A 12,912-nucleotide genomic window follows, 5' to 3' on the forward strand; every position below is an offset into this window, starting at 1 on the left:
TAAGAACTCTTAACTCAGATTAAGAACCCTTTACATGACTATTAAGGTTAAGGTCGGTCTGATCAGTATTTGTGAAACAATGTCCCAAATATCCAAAGTAGGTTTTTCCCAACAATGAGACAAGGAGCTGAATATCAATCTCATGTCTGTGTGATGGAGTTAAGCACAGAGCTGGAGTAAAAACATGGTTAGCCTAGCTTAGTGTAAAGACTGGAAGCAGTTAGCCTGGCTCGGCCCAAAGTTCGAAAGCATGCTGTTTGCCAAGAAAAAGTCCCCCTGTAATTACAAATAGTCATTAGTTCATTTTTACCTTTTACCTGCTTGTGTGCAGATTAAAACAACTGAGACGTAACATGTCCAGCATGAGCATGAGAGGTGTTGGTACAGTAGATGCATGTATTTCACTCTGGGCATTGAACTTCAATACTTTTAGGGCTGAACAAATTGATTTGATTCTATGGAGGGTCGAAGAACACCTTGCCAGTCGATACCAAATTTCAACACCGAAGGAGTAAATCAGTAAATCTCATCAGCATTAGTGAGCCAATAAGAATGCAGCATGCTTGGACCAAGATCTAACAATGTTGGTGATTGGCTGTCTATTTACAAGCACACGTTTCAGTGTGTAAAACTAAAATTTGTACCATTATGTATATTGTAATGTTCTTTGTGTTAAAATGGATTTGGTGTAATTGGTATCGGAAAAAAGTATCATTATGAATTGGTCAAGGTATCAATATCAGTATCAATATCAAAGATGTTTGATCCATACCCAGCACTACTCTGAACACAACCAGGCTATCTCCCCTTGTGTTTCGTTTTTATGCAAAACTAGGCTAACTCTATTTGCTTCCATATTTTACACATACGGAGATAGGTTTGAATCTTCTTATCTCTCTTTTGCAAATAACTGAATGCATGTATTTCCAGACAATGTTGAATTATTCCAAACCAAGTACACATTTTTTTTTCTTCTCTGGTACTTGAAGTTATTCAGTCCACAAATACTGATGTGACCAGCTGTGACCAGGACCAAAAGATACACTTAAATAGTGTTTCCCTTGAAGATATTAAAAAAAAAAAAAAAAAAAGAAAATACAGTGACTTTTGCAACACATTATACACAACACAAAGACATGGATAAAACACTCATAGGATACTTAGTAATAACAAAAACTGGGTAAATTGGTTAGCATGTTAGCCATACAGTGCACATTGACAATATAATACAGCAATTATTAACATAGCAGACATGTTCCATCACCTTTGCACGTTTTCATTCACAGTGAAGACGGACATAGGAGATGAATGAAAACCTGCACATGATGGAAGAGTACTGCCCTCAGCTGAAGAACAGTCTTCTCCCACAGACGTGGACAGTATCATCAAGCACCAGTGCTCAAGACAATATTGTACAAATTAATTAAAAAAAAAAAAAGACTCAGCAAAGAAAAAAAAAATTACATTCCTTCAGACCAAAAAGTTAACATCTCAAATCAAGTTGCGAAACCCATTATGGCGGGAGAGTTGAAGTCATGCAGAATTTGCATTGTCAAGGGAGCTCTAAATAAAACAAAATAAAGACTGAATTTAAAGTAGTTTCTGTCTCCAGACAATCTAACCAGTTAACCAGAAAACCTCTTGTACATGTAAGAAATACTACTACAAGGAATAAACTGGTGAGAAAAGAGCTCCCTTGATAACACTCTGTACTTTATTCCCATGCAAATTCAAATCTAATTCAACAGAATTTGTTTCAAATATATTTTTCTCCGTCTGCACATTTCTCTTCACCCCTTCTTGCCCAAACAGTCAGTAGTGGAATCTGCAGAGGATGGTTTTGAATTCAAATAAGGTTTTTGCTTTGCTAAACCATAAATGATAAATTACTTGCCTCTACACAGCTGCATGGGGGGCGTCAGAGAAATCTAGTGTCTGTGATGTTCAGTCTGTGTGACCAGGCTACATGTCTCAGGACCCACAGGTTTGTCTTGAGTACATGTGCTCCTCTTTGGATTTTGGTCCCATACAAATCAAGCTTGATATCATCTTCAACATTTGACCTCACAAAGGGGAAATCAAGGGTCATACTGTCCTTTGACCACACTTGGCAGCTTGAGTAGCCTCTGGTCTTTACCTTTACCTGTCCACCTCAAAGGCTTCAATGTCAGTAGTTTTCCCAAGCAGAGAATCAGTCATTCACTTATCCTCCATCATGTCTGTGCAGGGCCGGAGAGCCCAGCAGTGTGACACTGCAGAGCATACGTTCTCTAGGCCCTGTAGACAGATACACCCACTGGATGTAGGGCTGTGAGGCCGGGCTGCAGGACTCAGATCAGCCTCTCCTCTGGGGGAACTTTGAGGACACTGCCCATCTCCAGCCTGGCACCAGCCACCTCCTGTGAGCTGGGGCTGTACGTGCCCTCCGACTGACGCTTCTTCCGGGCCGTCATGATGAGGAAGAACACCACCAGGATGCCCAGTAACACACACAGGGTGGTCAGAGGGATGGTCACCGCAAGCCAGGGAACCCGCTCCCTATGCTCCTCTTTCTGCAAGAGCACAGGGTGTAAAGTCAAGTGTCGTTTAGACCAATCAATCAAATCTGAAGCTATACATTTCAATAAGTTGTTGATGTGTGGATTTTAGTCCAGATGTTTTGCATCTCTTTTCTAAAAGGTCACAGTGACTGAGTTTTGCTTGTTTGCACAATTAAACATTTAACAGAAGTTATACAATTACAGTAACGCGAAAAACTAAGTACAGGCCTGAAAGGGGTCATTGAAACAAATACATAAAAAATAAATAGTCCCTTATCAAACAGTGGTGGGCTGTTTTATTTGATTGTCTCTTGCCATTTCATGCATAACATTTATCAAATGTAGTCAAATCAAATTAGTATATTAAAGGACCGGTGTGTAGGATTTAAGGGCAGAAATAGAATATGTTTTCATTAGTGTATAATCAGCTGAAACTAAGAATCGTGGTCTTTTCGTCTGCTTGGAATGAGCCCTTCATATCAACAAGTTTCTACAGTAGCCCAGAAAACCAAACACTGGCTCTAGAGAGGGACTTTTTGTTACATTACCAGGACCTGTGTTGAGATTGTTTTGTTGGAGTTAACCATAAAGACGAAAAATGGAAAGTGAAGCTGCATTTGTTATTTCATTTAGTAAAATTAAGCACTTTATTATCATTTTGAAAAGCTCTCTGTTATGTAGTTATTAACTTATTGCAGCTGTTATTTTCCTTGTAATGATAAAAGACCATACTTAAGACATACATACAATTTTATAATATACATATAATCATGTATACAATTTCATAATTTGTTATTTTTACTATTGTTATACTTGAGGAATTTCTGTCTAACTGGACAGTTTTTCAGTTTTAATAGAATACCGCCCTGTCCTACATGCTTGGAGGGGTCGGGGTGAGGGGATGGGTTGCAATCTGTAACTTTACCACTAGATGCCACTAAATCTTGCACACTGGTCCTTTAATGTAAACACTCTTCATCTTAACATGCTACACTTCAGGACATACACTATGCTGTAAATTCAAAACATTTTAATTTCATTTTCTTTATTATATCTTGCATGTGAATGTTAATATTTTTCACATATATCGTACTAAATATAAGTGTTTGCTGTTTTTGTTTACCATAGATACTGTAGAGTCATGTGTTGCATCTTTGTCTCACTAAATTTTGTTGCCCATTTTGCTGTATATCATGCATACTGTACACAATACTTCTGTATGATAAACTGTATTTTCCATCCTTTTCTCATATACTTATACATGTAAAACATTTATTAAAAACACTGGACCTGGGGAAAACACTATGAGATTAAAGTGTATTGTTATTTTGCTATCCTTTGTGTTTAAAACCACACGTTGTCATGTATGTCTGTGTTGTGTATTATTTCTATATCATGGTTCTGTGGCAGCTTCTGAATCTAAACATGCACTGTAAATTCTATTTATAAGTAAAGTGGAATAGAAATGGGATGTTGTATTAACAAATGCTTATTTAGTGCAGTACACTTGCACCTGAGTGACTGAAAAGAAACTGTGTAATCTACTTGATAATTCATTTCAGATGAACTCTCAGACTCAGAATTACTACTTCAAACAAGTAAATCATTGCAAGTGTGGATTTTAAACCAATGACTGAGTGCATGTGCTGTGCCAGTGAATGAACTCAGAGCCTGTGTTGGTGATGAGAACCTGTCTGTCACTTACGTTGCTCTCACACAGCGTGCCGCTGAAGCCCGGCACACACACACACTGGAAGTGGTTGAGTCGGTCCAGACAGGTGGCGCCGTTGAGACAAGGGCTGGACTCGCACTCGTCTATTTCTGTCTCGCACCTGAAACACATCAGCAGGGTTTTAACACAACGCTGACTGACAGAGCTGCAGCTCACACACAGACGCTCCTCTGACCTTTACACTTGGCCGCAGTTCAGACACATATTCCCCCCCGCCGCAGGTGTGCGGTGAGGAGTGTGCAGAGTGCTGCTCTCACCTGGCACCAGTGTATCCAGGCTTGCAGGTGCAGTTTCCTCCAGAGTTGCCCCCGATACAAACCCCTCCATTTAGACAGTCTGTCTTTGCATCGCATGCCACTGGAGGGAAACGCCACCTATTGGACACACAAACATATTCTCTATTAGAAACTACACTCCGTTGTCAGTTTATTAGGAACACTGAGCTAAAACTAATGCAATCGAATACAACATGCAATAAATCCTCCTCCATGAAGGTTAGAATGTTCATTTTGTGTTGAAACTGTTTCAGAAACGTGTTGATGATCATTCTGGAGAATGTAGTCTCTGATGCTTTTGAATTATACTCATGTTCTGAAACACTTTTTCCTTGATTTCACTGCAGCCAGGTAGTATCCTTTCACCTCTGCTACTGTATAACTTTGTGGTGCAGCCGAGGTGCATGAACAAGAATGTAATCAACTTTTATTTTCTCAAAGAAAAGGGTCAAATGCCACCCCTCCTCTCAAACTGGCTGCACATCAGAAAGCGTCAGGACTTTGTGTGCCAAAGTTCAGTCAGATTAAACTGCAGGACCAGTGAAGCAGGGACACCTCATGACTGGAAGCAAATTCATCTTTCCTGGTTCCTCAGTGACATGAATGGGGAGCAAAATTAGGTTTTGCCACACCTTAAGAGACCCTTTTCTAATTTCCATGCCTGTAGTTTATAGCACAGATTTTTTTTTTGAAAAAATAAAGAGAACTCTCCAAGGCCAAACCAAACAGGCTAAAGTGACGTCTCTTAAACCCTTCCAGAGCCACAGGCTAAATAAAACTCTCCATTAATTTACTTTGTAAATCAGTGGATTGTCCCTTTAATATCTACCACTGTACATCTGCTCATTATTTAAAAAAACAACTTTGTTTTGACAGTATTCCTGTGACTGTAGAATGATCCTGCAAATAGTTAAGGCTGAACAATTAATCGAAATATTATCAAAATCGCAATATGGCCAATATGGGCAGCTGCAGTTTTTTTAATAAAAGTAGAACATGTAACAACAGACTCTAAATGAAGCATTGTGGCCTACAGAATATACAGATTATATTCTCTGGATATAAGGAAATGTGCTATTTTTTTTTAAATATTTTTTTCAGTGACTGTGAAAAACAAAAATGATCACTCCAACTGAATTGTTACCCATATCGCAATTGCCAATTCTCCCACAATTGGCAATTGTATAAATATATATATATATATATATATATAATTATTATTATTATTATTATTATTATTGCATATCATTCAGGCCTAAAAGTAGTTGTAGAAAGAAAAAGAAGGAACTTTCACTCATGAAAGCAACAGGAGGGGAGGAGAGGGGAAATGATTAATGGGGAAAAAAATAATGGGAAACAACAGAAAACATGACTTTTCAGCCTTTTTCCAACCCAAAAAACTCAAAGCGTCTGCAGAGAAACAGAAAGGTGTGTACTCACTGGCAGCGCTTGCCGACATATCCAGGAGGACATAAACATGTGTGAGTTCCCACTGTTTCCACACAGGTTCCTCCGTTCACACAGCTGAACTCCAGACAGTTGTCCACCTCCTCCTGACACTCTTTCCCTGTGTATCCAGGCTCGCAGTCACACTGGTAGTCTGCCAGGAGGTCTTTACACGTCCCATAGACACAGGGACCTGAGGAGCACTCGTTTATCTCCGTCTCACACAGCTCCCCCTCCCATCCAGAGCTGCAGCTGCAGTTGAACTCATAAAACTGGTCCAGACATTCACCCTGATTGAGGCAGGGCTGGGAGTCACAGATTGGTGCACCTTGGCATCCTATGATTGGCTCATGCCCACCCAGTCTGGAGAACCGGCTCACCTGAGGGGTATCTGGTACATTAATGAGCGGCAGGTAGACTCCGCCCACTCTGACCTCCCCTAGACATCCCGTGTATTTCTCAGCCAGCCAGATTTTAGTATCATTTAGGAAGTTGAGGTTGCCGCCAACGCCGAAGCTGCGACCCACTCTCTGCCCATCCACGGTGAGGCACCAGCGGGATGCTGAATGCGTGGGGTCGACCATGGTCAGCTGGACGTGGTGCCACACCCCGTCTGCGATGGTCCTGTCACTTGTGAAGGCCAGCAGTTCTGCGCTGGCCCCACTGTCCAGTTTGACCAGCAGGGAGGAGTTGAGCAGACCCAGGCAGAAAACCTTGGCTTCGCTGGTGGCCCGCAGCAAGATCCCGTTCTCGTCCCGCGTTCGTATGTCCATGGTGATGCTGGTTACAGGGCTCAGCAGGGAGCTGTTGGCAAAATACTGGAGAGAGTTGTCCTGAAAAATGGCTTCAGTTAAACCTGTGGGAGGAAAAGATTGTGTGAGCAGCACTGAAATATTACTCAACTGACCACTGTCACAAGCCTATGCAAATCTTAATTAGTTAAAGGTCCATATTTTACATTTCTCCTGTGTTGATCTCCATCAGAAGATATATTTGTGGTTTTAAGAACCAAAAACCATCTCAGTGTAGTTTTACATCTCCTCTCACAGGCTTCTCTCTGGAGCTCTAATAACAACAGAGAGGAGCCTGTGAGCCTCTCATCTGATTGACTGACTGTTTTCTCAGTGACTGTTTTGTTGTGACATCACAAAGTTCCAGAAGTCCTGACGGCTGGTTTTAAGGCTCAGTTTCTGAATACAGGCTGTGTGCATTTCTCTGTGGACTGAGGCTTTGATACTTTCACAGTATTAATATAGAACCTAGACCTGCTTTATAATCAACAACACATGGACATCTACCTTCTATAAAATATGGGACCTTTAAGTCTTCTTTTGCTGTCCAATCAGGCAAAATAACCCTGATGATGTCATCATATTGATGATAGCTTCTCAGTTTGGACTCAGCTTGGGACTCAAGATTTTTAAGGGAAAGCCACCATTAGTGGGGGTGTGGAGATAGAACGGCACTTGGGCATTACCATGCACAGATCTAATGAAATACTGAATCATGGCAATTGTCAGATCCAGCCTTTTGGGGGAAGGGACAATTTTTTTTGCTGTATTGATTTTATATATTCTTTTAATCTGTTTTCACCAACTTCATTACTGAAGTACTGTTTTAAAAGGCCATTTCAGAAATACTGCCATCTTGGATTTTGACCAGCCAGTGATGTACATTGCAGGATGCATTCCATGAAAAGCAAGCTGTCAGTTAGAAATATATTCCTCATAGCCAAAACAATCGAAACTCAAAACACATGACATTTTCAACAGAAAAGGGTAGAATTGTAGGTATATAGCCAAAATATCCCACATTGCATTCCACCATCATCAATGGCAGTACAGAATCCTGGATGGTGGTCTACAGCAATGTATAAAAGCCTATAGCCTATTGTGTACTTAATCTACTAAGGCATAAAACAAATCTACAACTAGCACAGTCAAGAGTTCAAATCCCACTGTAGTCACATGAAAATAAAAAGTAAGCTCATCATGATGTTTATATATATTAAAGCTTGTTGTATCTTTCTTCTCGCCTCCTGCAGGACTCTTGGGTCTGAGGTCATGGAGTTTCTTAACTCTCTTGAACTAAGAAGCTTTACCTTTGAAGTCAGTAAGGGTCTAAGGTTGGCAGGTTGTCCGTACCATTTAATGTTCAATGACCCTTCAGAGGCTTTTCAAGACTTTAAGTATAATTAAAAAAAACTAAGAGCTAAACAAATAAACAGTGTGTTAACTCGCTCTGCCTCCATAAACAGAGATAATCACTGCTGAAGGATTACTCACACTCATAACCATCCTGCAGGTCCACACAGCGCACTCCATCAAAACAAGGGTTGTCCACGCACCACAGTCGGGTCTCACACAGCCGGCCCGAGAAGTTAATGGAGCAGTCACACCTGAAGTCATTCCAGGTGACCTGACACCGTCCACCATTGAAACAGGGCTCATCCTGTGCACAGACAAACACAGATGGATGGATTACACGATCACTTGTGAAATCTTTCACCTGATGCGACCGCAGGGTTTAAAGCTGCATAGGACTCAGCGGTAACTCACAGATCAAAGGGGATTCAAAACCTGAACAATGTTAATAGGGATGAGGCATTACAGTGACGCTCAGCTATCAGACGGCACTGTAAGGTGCTAACACAATTAGCATGAGTTCAGTGTCAGAGCCACTCACTGGCTAAACATGGAGCTTTTCATTAAAACTGAATATTCGCCCGACACTTTTCTCCATTTCTAACATGTTGGATATGGTGCAGCCTGATTCATTACATAAAATGAGCAAGCCGTAATAATAATAGTTGGTTAGTATCTCTGTCCACCTCTGGACTGTAATGAAATTTGGTACAGATTCTAGAGCTGTGTTAATTCCCTAAATTTACATCTAGTACCACCACCAGTTCAAAGTGTCTGCGTCCAGTAGCTGCATGTGGACCTGCTGACCATGCTGTTATTTCACAGATCTGGGGAAAACTGCATTTTTTTATTATGCACCTTGGACATAAACCGCAGAAAGACCTAAAATTAGACAAACTTATCATAAACAACTTTAGGGTCATCATAAAGAAAGTGATAAATGAGACATGTACTACTCAAATTGCTGTCATGTCATATATGTGGTATTTTTATGTTTTGTGCTCAATTTAAGCTGCTATTCTGGCCAGGTCCAAAGAGATTTTTTTTAATCTTAATGGGACTTCCTGGTGATATAAAGGAAAAAAATTCAAAGAACAACCAGAACCCTCAGGGTCTTCTAGGACCCTGAGGGTTCTGGTTGTTCTTTGAATTGCTGCTGATATGTTTAGAAGACCAAACATATCAGCATTTTGAATGTCATATTTAACCTCTTTTATTTAACAGTTATTCACTCTAATTATTCTAATTTTCTATTGAGTTTGCTTCAGACATGAAAGGGTTACTGTCCTAAAACCATGAAAATAAAGTTATCATATCAGATTTTTCCTAGCCAGAGAAAAGATTAAGACAGAAGGCCTGAAGCTGCCGCAGCCTCAGGTGTTTAGACAGTGGCAGGTGAATTAACCATCCCATTTTGATTTATAATGGGCAGGTCCAAAAATCATTGCCCTAGGCCTTCTGAAGGCTCAAGGCCAGAGCTATCTAGCTAGAGGTTTAAGCTAGCAGACCAGGACTTCAGTGGGTGAAGGCCTAGTTCTACTACAACTGCTGTAGAGTATCAAAAATGGAAGACATCGACACCACAAAAGACCAAGCTTGACATGTAATTATTTGTATTGTTAAACCTTATGCAGGTTGCACATAAACATGCATTAACTGTAACCATGTGTGTTTCACAGCAGCAGTAATGGTGGTTGTAGTACTTGTAGTGGTAGCAGAAGCAGTAGTAGACATAATAGTAGAAACAGCAGAGGTGGTTGTAGTGACAGCTGAGCAGCAGCTCCAGAAGGTCATTGTCTGAGCTCTTGGGGATAGAAGACCTCTGATCTGAATCCTGTCTGGAATTACCATGGAACCCTAGAAATTATTTTGAATCTTGTAGTCTACAAACAGTCAGATTTAAATATTCTCAATTGTAATTCAGTCCCATTATAAAACTCAGTTCAGCCTTTCTCTATATTTCACATAGATGTCATTTCAATTTAAATTTTTGTCTGTTCTGCATTAACGTGATGATCATACAGCAGACTGTTCATTTCTCTTTTACCTTGCAGGTGTCATCACTTTGACATCCTGGCAGCACGTTCTCCTCCGTGCTTGCCTGGTAAACCTCGACCCTCTCTGGATCGTCCTCAGCGGTCAGGTGCTTGTGGTCCAGCCGGACATCCTGCAGGCAGCCCTTGAAGTTTCCACCCCAGGGGCTCATGCTCTTGCCTACAGGGAGCCCTCCAACATACGCCACATCCCCTGCCTCTACACTCACATTCCCTAAGGCACGGTGGTGCCCCGCTTTGGGGAAGACCACATGGCCATTGTGTACCTTAACAGTTACCAAATTATTGTTGCCATCAGTGGCAAACTTGGCCTCCGACAGCAGTGTGGTGTGAGGGCTGTAAATAGCAACAGTGCCCTCCTTCAGATAGATTGTCAGGTAGGGGTCTCCGTCCCGACTGAGCTGCAGGAGCAGGCCGTTGTGTTTGAGGGAGCGCATTATAAAGGAAATGGTGAAGTTGTTGCCATGACTTTCCGAGATATTGTAGGCAGAGTAGCTGGTTGTGTTCTCACGGCCGAAGGTCCGGGATGGGTACTCTAGGGTGGGAGTGGGAAGCACAAAGTTGTCAGTATCTTATCCCAACACACTGGTATATGCTAAACTTAATTTTATTTCCCTTAAAGGGGCTCCCAGTTTTAATGAAACATCACTAGTATCCCAACCTGGGAAGCTGTTTATAAAGTCTTGTGTGGCTCTGGAGGAGACACCACACTTGTGTGTCTGGGCTTGGACTTGAACATACACATTTTAGAAGAATAAAATTAAAGATATAATGAAAGTTTTTTTTTTTTTTTGGAGCTAGGCCCACAGTAATGACAAACTCTGCAGTTCACCTCACATTTAGCCACTATCAGATCACTTTTTCAGATCTTTTTTGCACCAAACTGTAATTTTATTCGCTAACCTAATTAGCTTTGTCATACCATCACCAAACAACAGCTCCATCACTTTGAGAGGGATACAAAAGGTTTAGGCTGTCTTAAGTATCGGTCGTAAGGTCAAGATCCCGCCTTCAGAAACATTACAACAGTTTCACAGAGACCCCCACCCTCCACCCACATTTCCAGTGACCCATCAGTTGTGGTTTTGCTGTAAGGGTTGAGTGTATTCCTGTCAACCTGTGAGGTATGCTGTGTGTGCTCTCACCTCTCTCACAGCTCTCTCCGTAGTAGGGCCGGTGACACTCACAACTGGCACGAACCCACATGTCCACACACTGCCCGTGTTGCCTGCAGGGGTCCTCCTGGCACCAGTCTTTTTTAGTGCATCCCAGTTCCAAGCCATGGTTCTCCTCTCTGATTAGGTCCTGAGGCAGAAGCAGCTTATGGTCAACATAAAGGTCCTCCATACACCCAATGAACCCCCTCCCACTGGACGTATGGGCTAAATGCTCTTGCGGTGCCCCTCCAACATACAGCTGTTGAGAGGAGCTGGGCTGGAGGAAGATCAGATGGTTGTGGCCTTCGTTCTTCACCTGACACCCTTCCTCACAGCCAGGTCCTTTTACAGCCAGAACCAGTCTCTCGTCCATGGTCACAGAGACCTGGTGCCACTCTCCATCATTGACCGGGCCAGGGTAAACGACCTGCAGCACCTTCCCTGCCTTCACCCGGGCCTGGAGGGAGCCACTAACCAGCTCCAGGGAGATGAACTGCTCCATGGTTCCCCGGTAGTACAGCACCATGTGAGGCAGAGTGCTCTTGAACCGAAGCTGCATGTGGAGCCCGTGGTCGTGGTCATCAGCCTCTCGCCTAGTCCTGTTCTTGGAAACAGGCAGCTGCATGTGGATGTAGCCCTCGGAGTTAAAGGAGAAGGTGGTTGAGGTGTTGCAACGTTCTCCGGTCCAGCCGGGCGGACACAGGCAGGTGTAGCTCTGCTCTTCAGCGTCGGTCAGTATGGGGACACAGCCTGCTTCGTGTTGACACTGATGCTGTTGGCAGCCAACCAGACGGACGTCACAGTCTCGCCCACCCCACGGCTCCTGGCCAGGCTCTGGCATTGGACAGTGACACCTATAGGCGTTGGCGGCGTCTTCGCACGTGGCGCCATTCTGGCAGGGATGGCTGTCACACTCGTTTACATCCACCTCACAGTGTACGCCTGCAAGAGGAGACACACACACAGTTAGTACTTCAACAACAGTGGCTCAGCCACAACGCACACTTTACATCAAAATGGAAATCATCTTTTATCTAATTATTTAATCACATCAATCGATCAGACGACAAGGCGACTGCAGTGGGAGCCTGGAAAGTCAAACTCAAGTAAATGACCTCATCAGTGTCATGTGCAGATCAGGAAGTGACTGGAGGAAATAGGCTTTAATTAGAATTATTAGAGGTGAATTGGATTTGCATTCGTCCTTAATAGAATTAAACCAGTATATGTCGTTGAAATATTGCTCTATACGCCACACTCATGTATATCCACCTGGCAGTTATCTCCCTCATACACACACACACAGACACACACATATAAACACACACACACTCACAAATACATGTTTCAAAGAGAGGTTTTGACTTTTTTCATGTCTGTGTGTAACATTCAGAGAACCCACACACCGTCATACAGCCTGGTTTCTGTGGTCAGAGCCGCCTCATCAAACTGCATTCAACATTAAGCCCTGGCAGCAGCAGTCAACTTGCATTAACATAGTCCTTTAAAATACTCTACACCCAGGGAACCCTAAAGCTGTTCATCCTCTCGCTGCCAACACATC

At 42.4% G+C, this 12,912-nt stretch overlaps 1 protein-coding gene across 1 annotated transcript in view; it reads right to left on the reverse strand.

The window, feature by feature from the left end:
- Positions 1 to 1,330: 1,330 nt before the first annotated feature.
- The window catches only part of LOC139623536 (protein crumbs homolog 1-like), a 33,010-nt gene continuing 21,428 nt past the window's right edge, over positions 1,331 to 12,912 (reverse strand). The window contains exons 7-13 of the mRNA XM_071481813.1: positions 11,337 to 12,290; positions 10,185 to 10,726; positions 8,279 to 8,444; positions 5,988 to 6,849; positions 4,530 to 4,646; positions 4,246 to 4,372; positions 1,331 to 2,552 (exon numbers count right to left, since the gene is read on the reverse strand). Of these exons, the coding sequence (XP_071337914.1) occupies positions 2,331 to 2,552; positions 4,246 to 4,372; positions 4,530 to 4,646; positions 5,988 to 6,849; positions 8,279 to 8,444; positions 10,185 to 10,726; positions 11,337 to 12,290 (2,990 nt within the window). The 3' untranslated portion in view covers positions 1,331 to 2,330. The remainder of the gene's footprint in view (positions 2,553 to 4,245; positions 4,373 to 4,529; positions 4,647 to 5,987; positions 6,850 to 8,278; positions 8,445 to 10,184; positions 10,727 to 11,336; positions 12,291 to 12,912) is intronic.

The sequence above is a fragment of the Trachinotus anak genome, unplaced genomic scaffold (genome assembly GCF_046630095.1).
Source record: "Trachinotus anak isolate AG129_WGS33_773 ecotype Australia unplaced genomic scaffold, CSIRO_AGI_Tana_v1 ptg000008l, whole genome shotgun sequence".
In the NCBI taxonomy this organism is placed as follows: domain Eukaryota; kingdom Metazoa; phylum Chordata; class Actinopteri; order Carangiformes; family Carangidae; genus Trachinotus; species Trachinotus anak.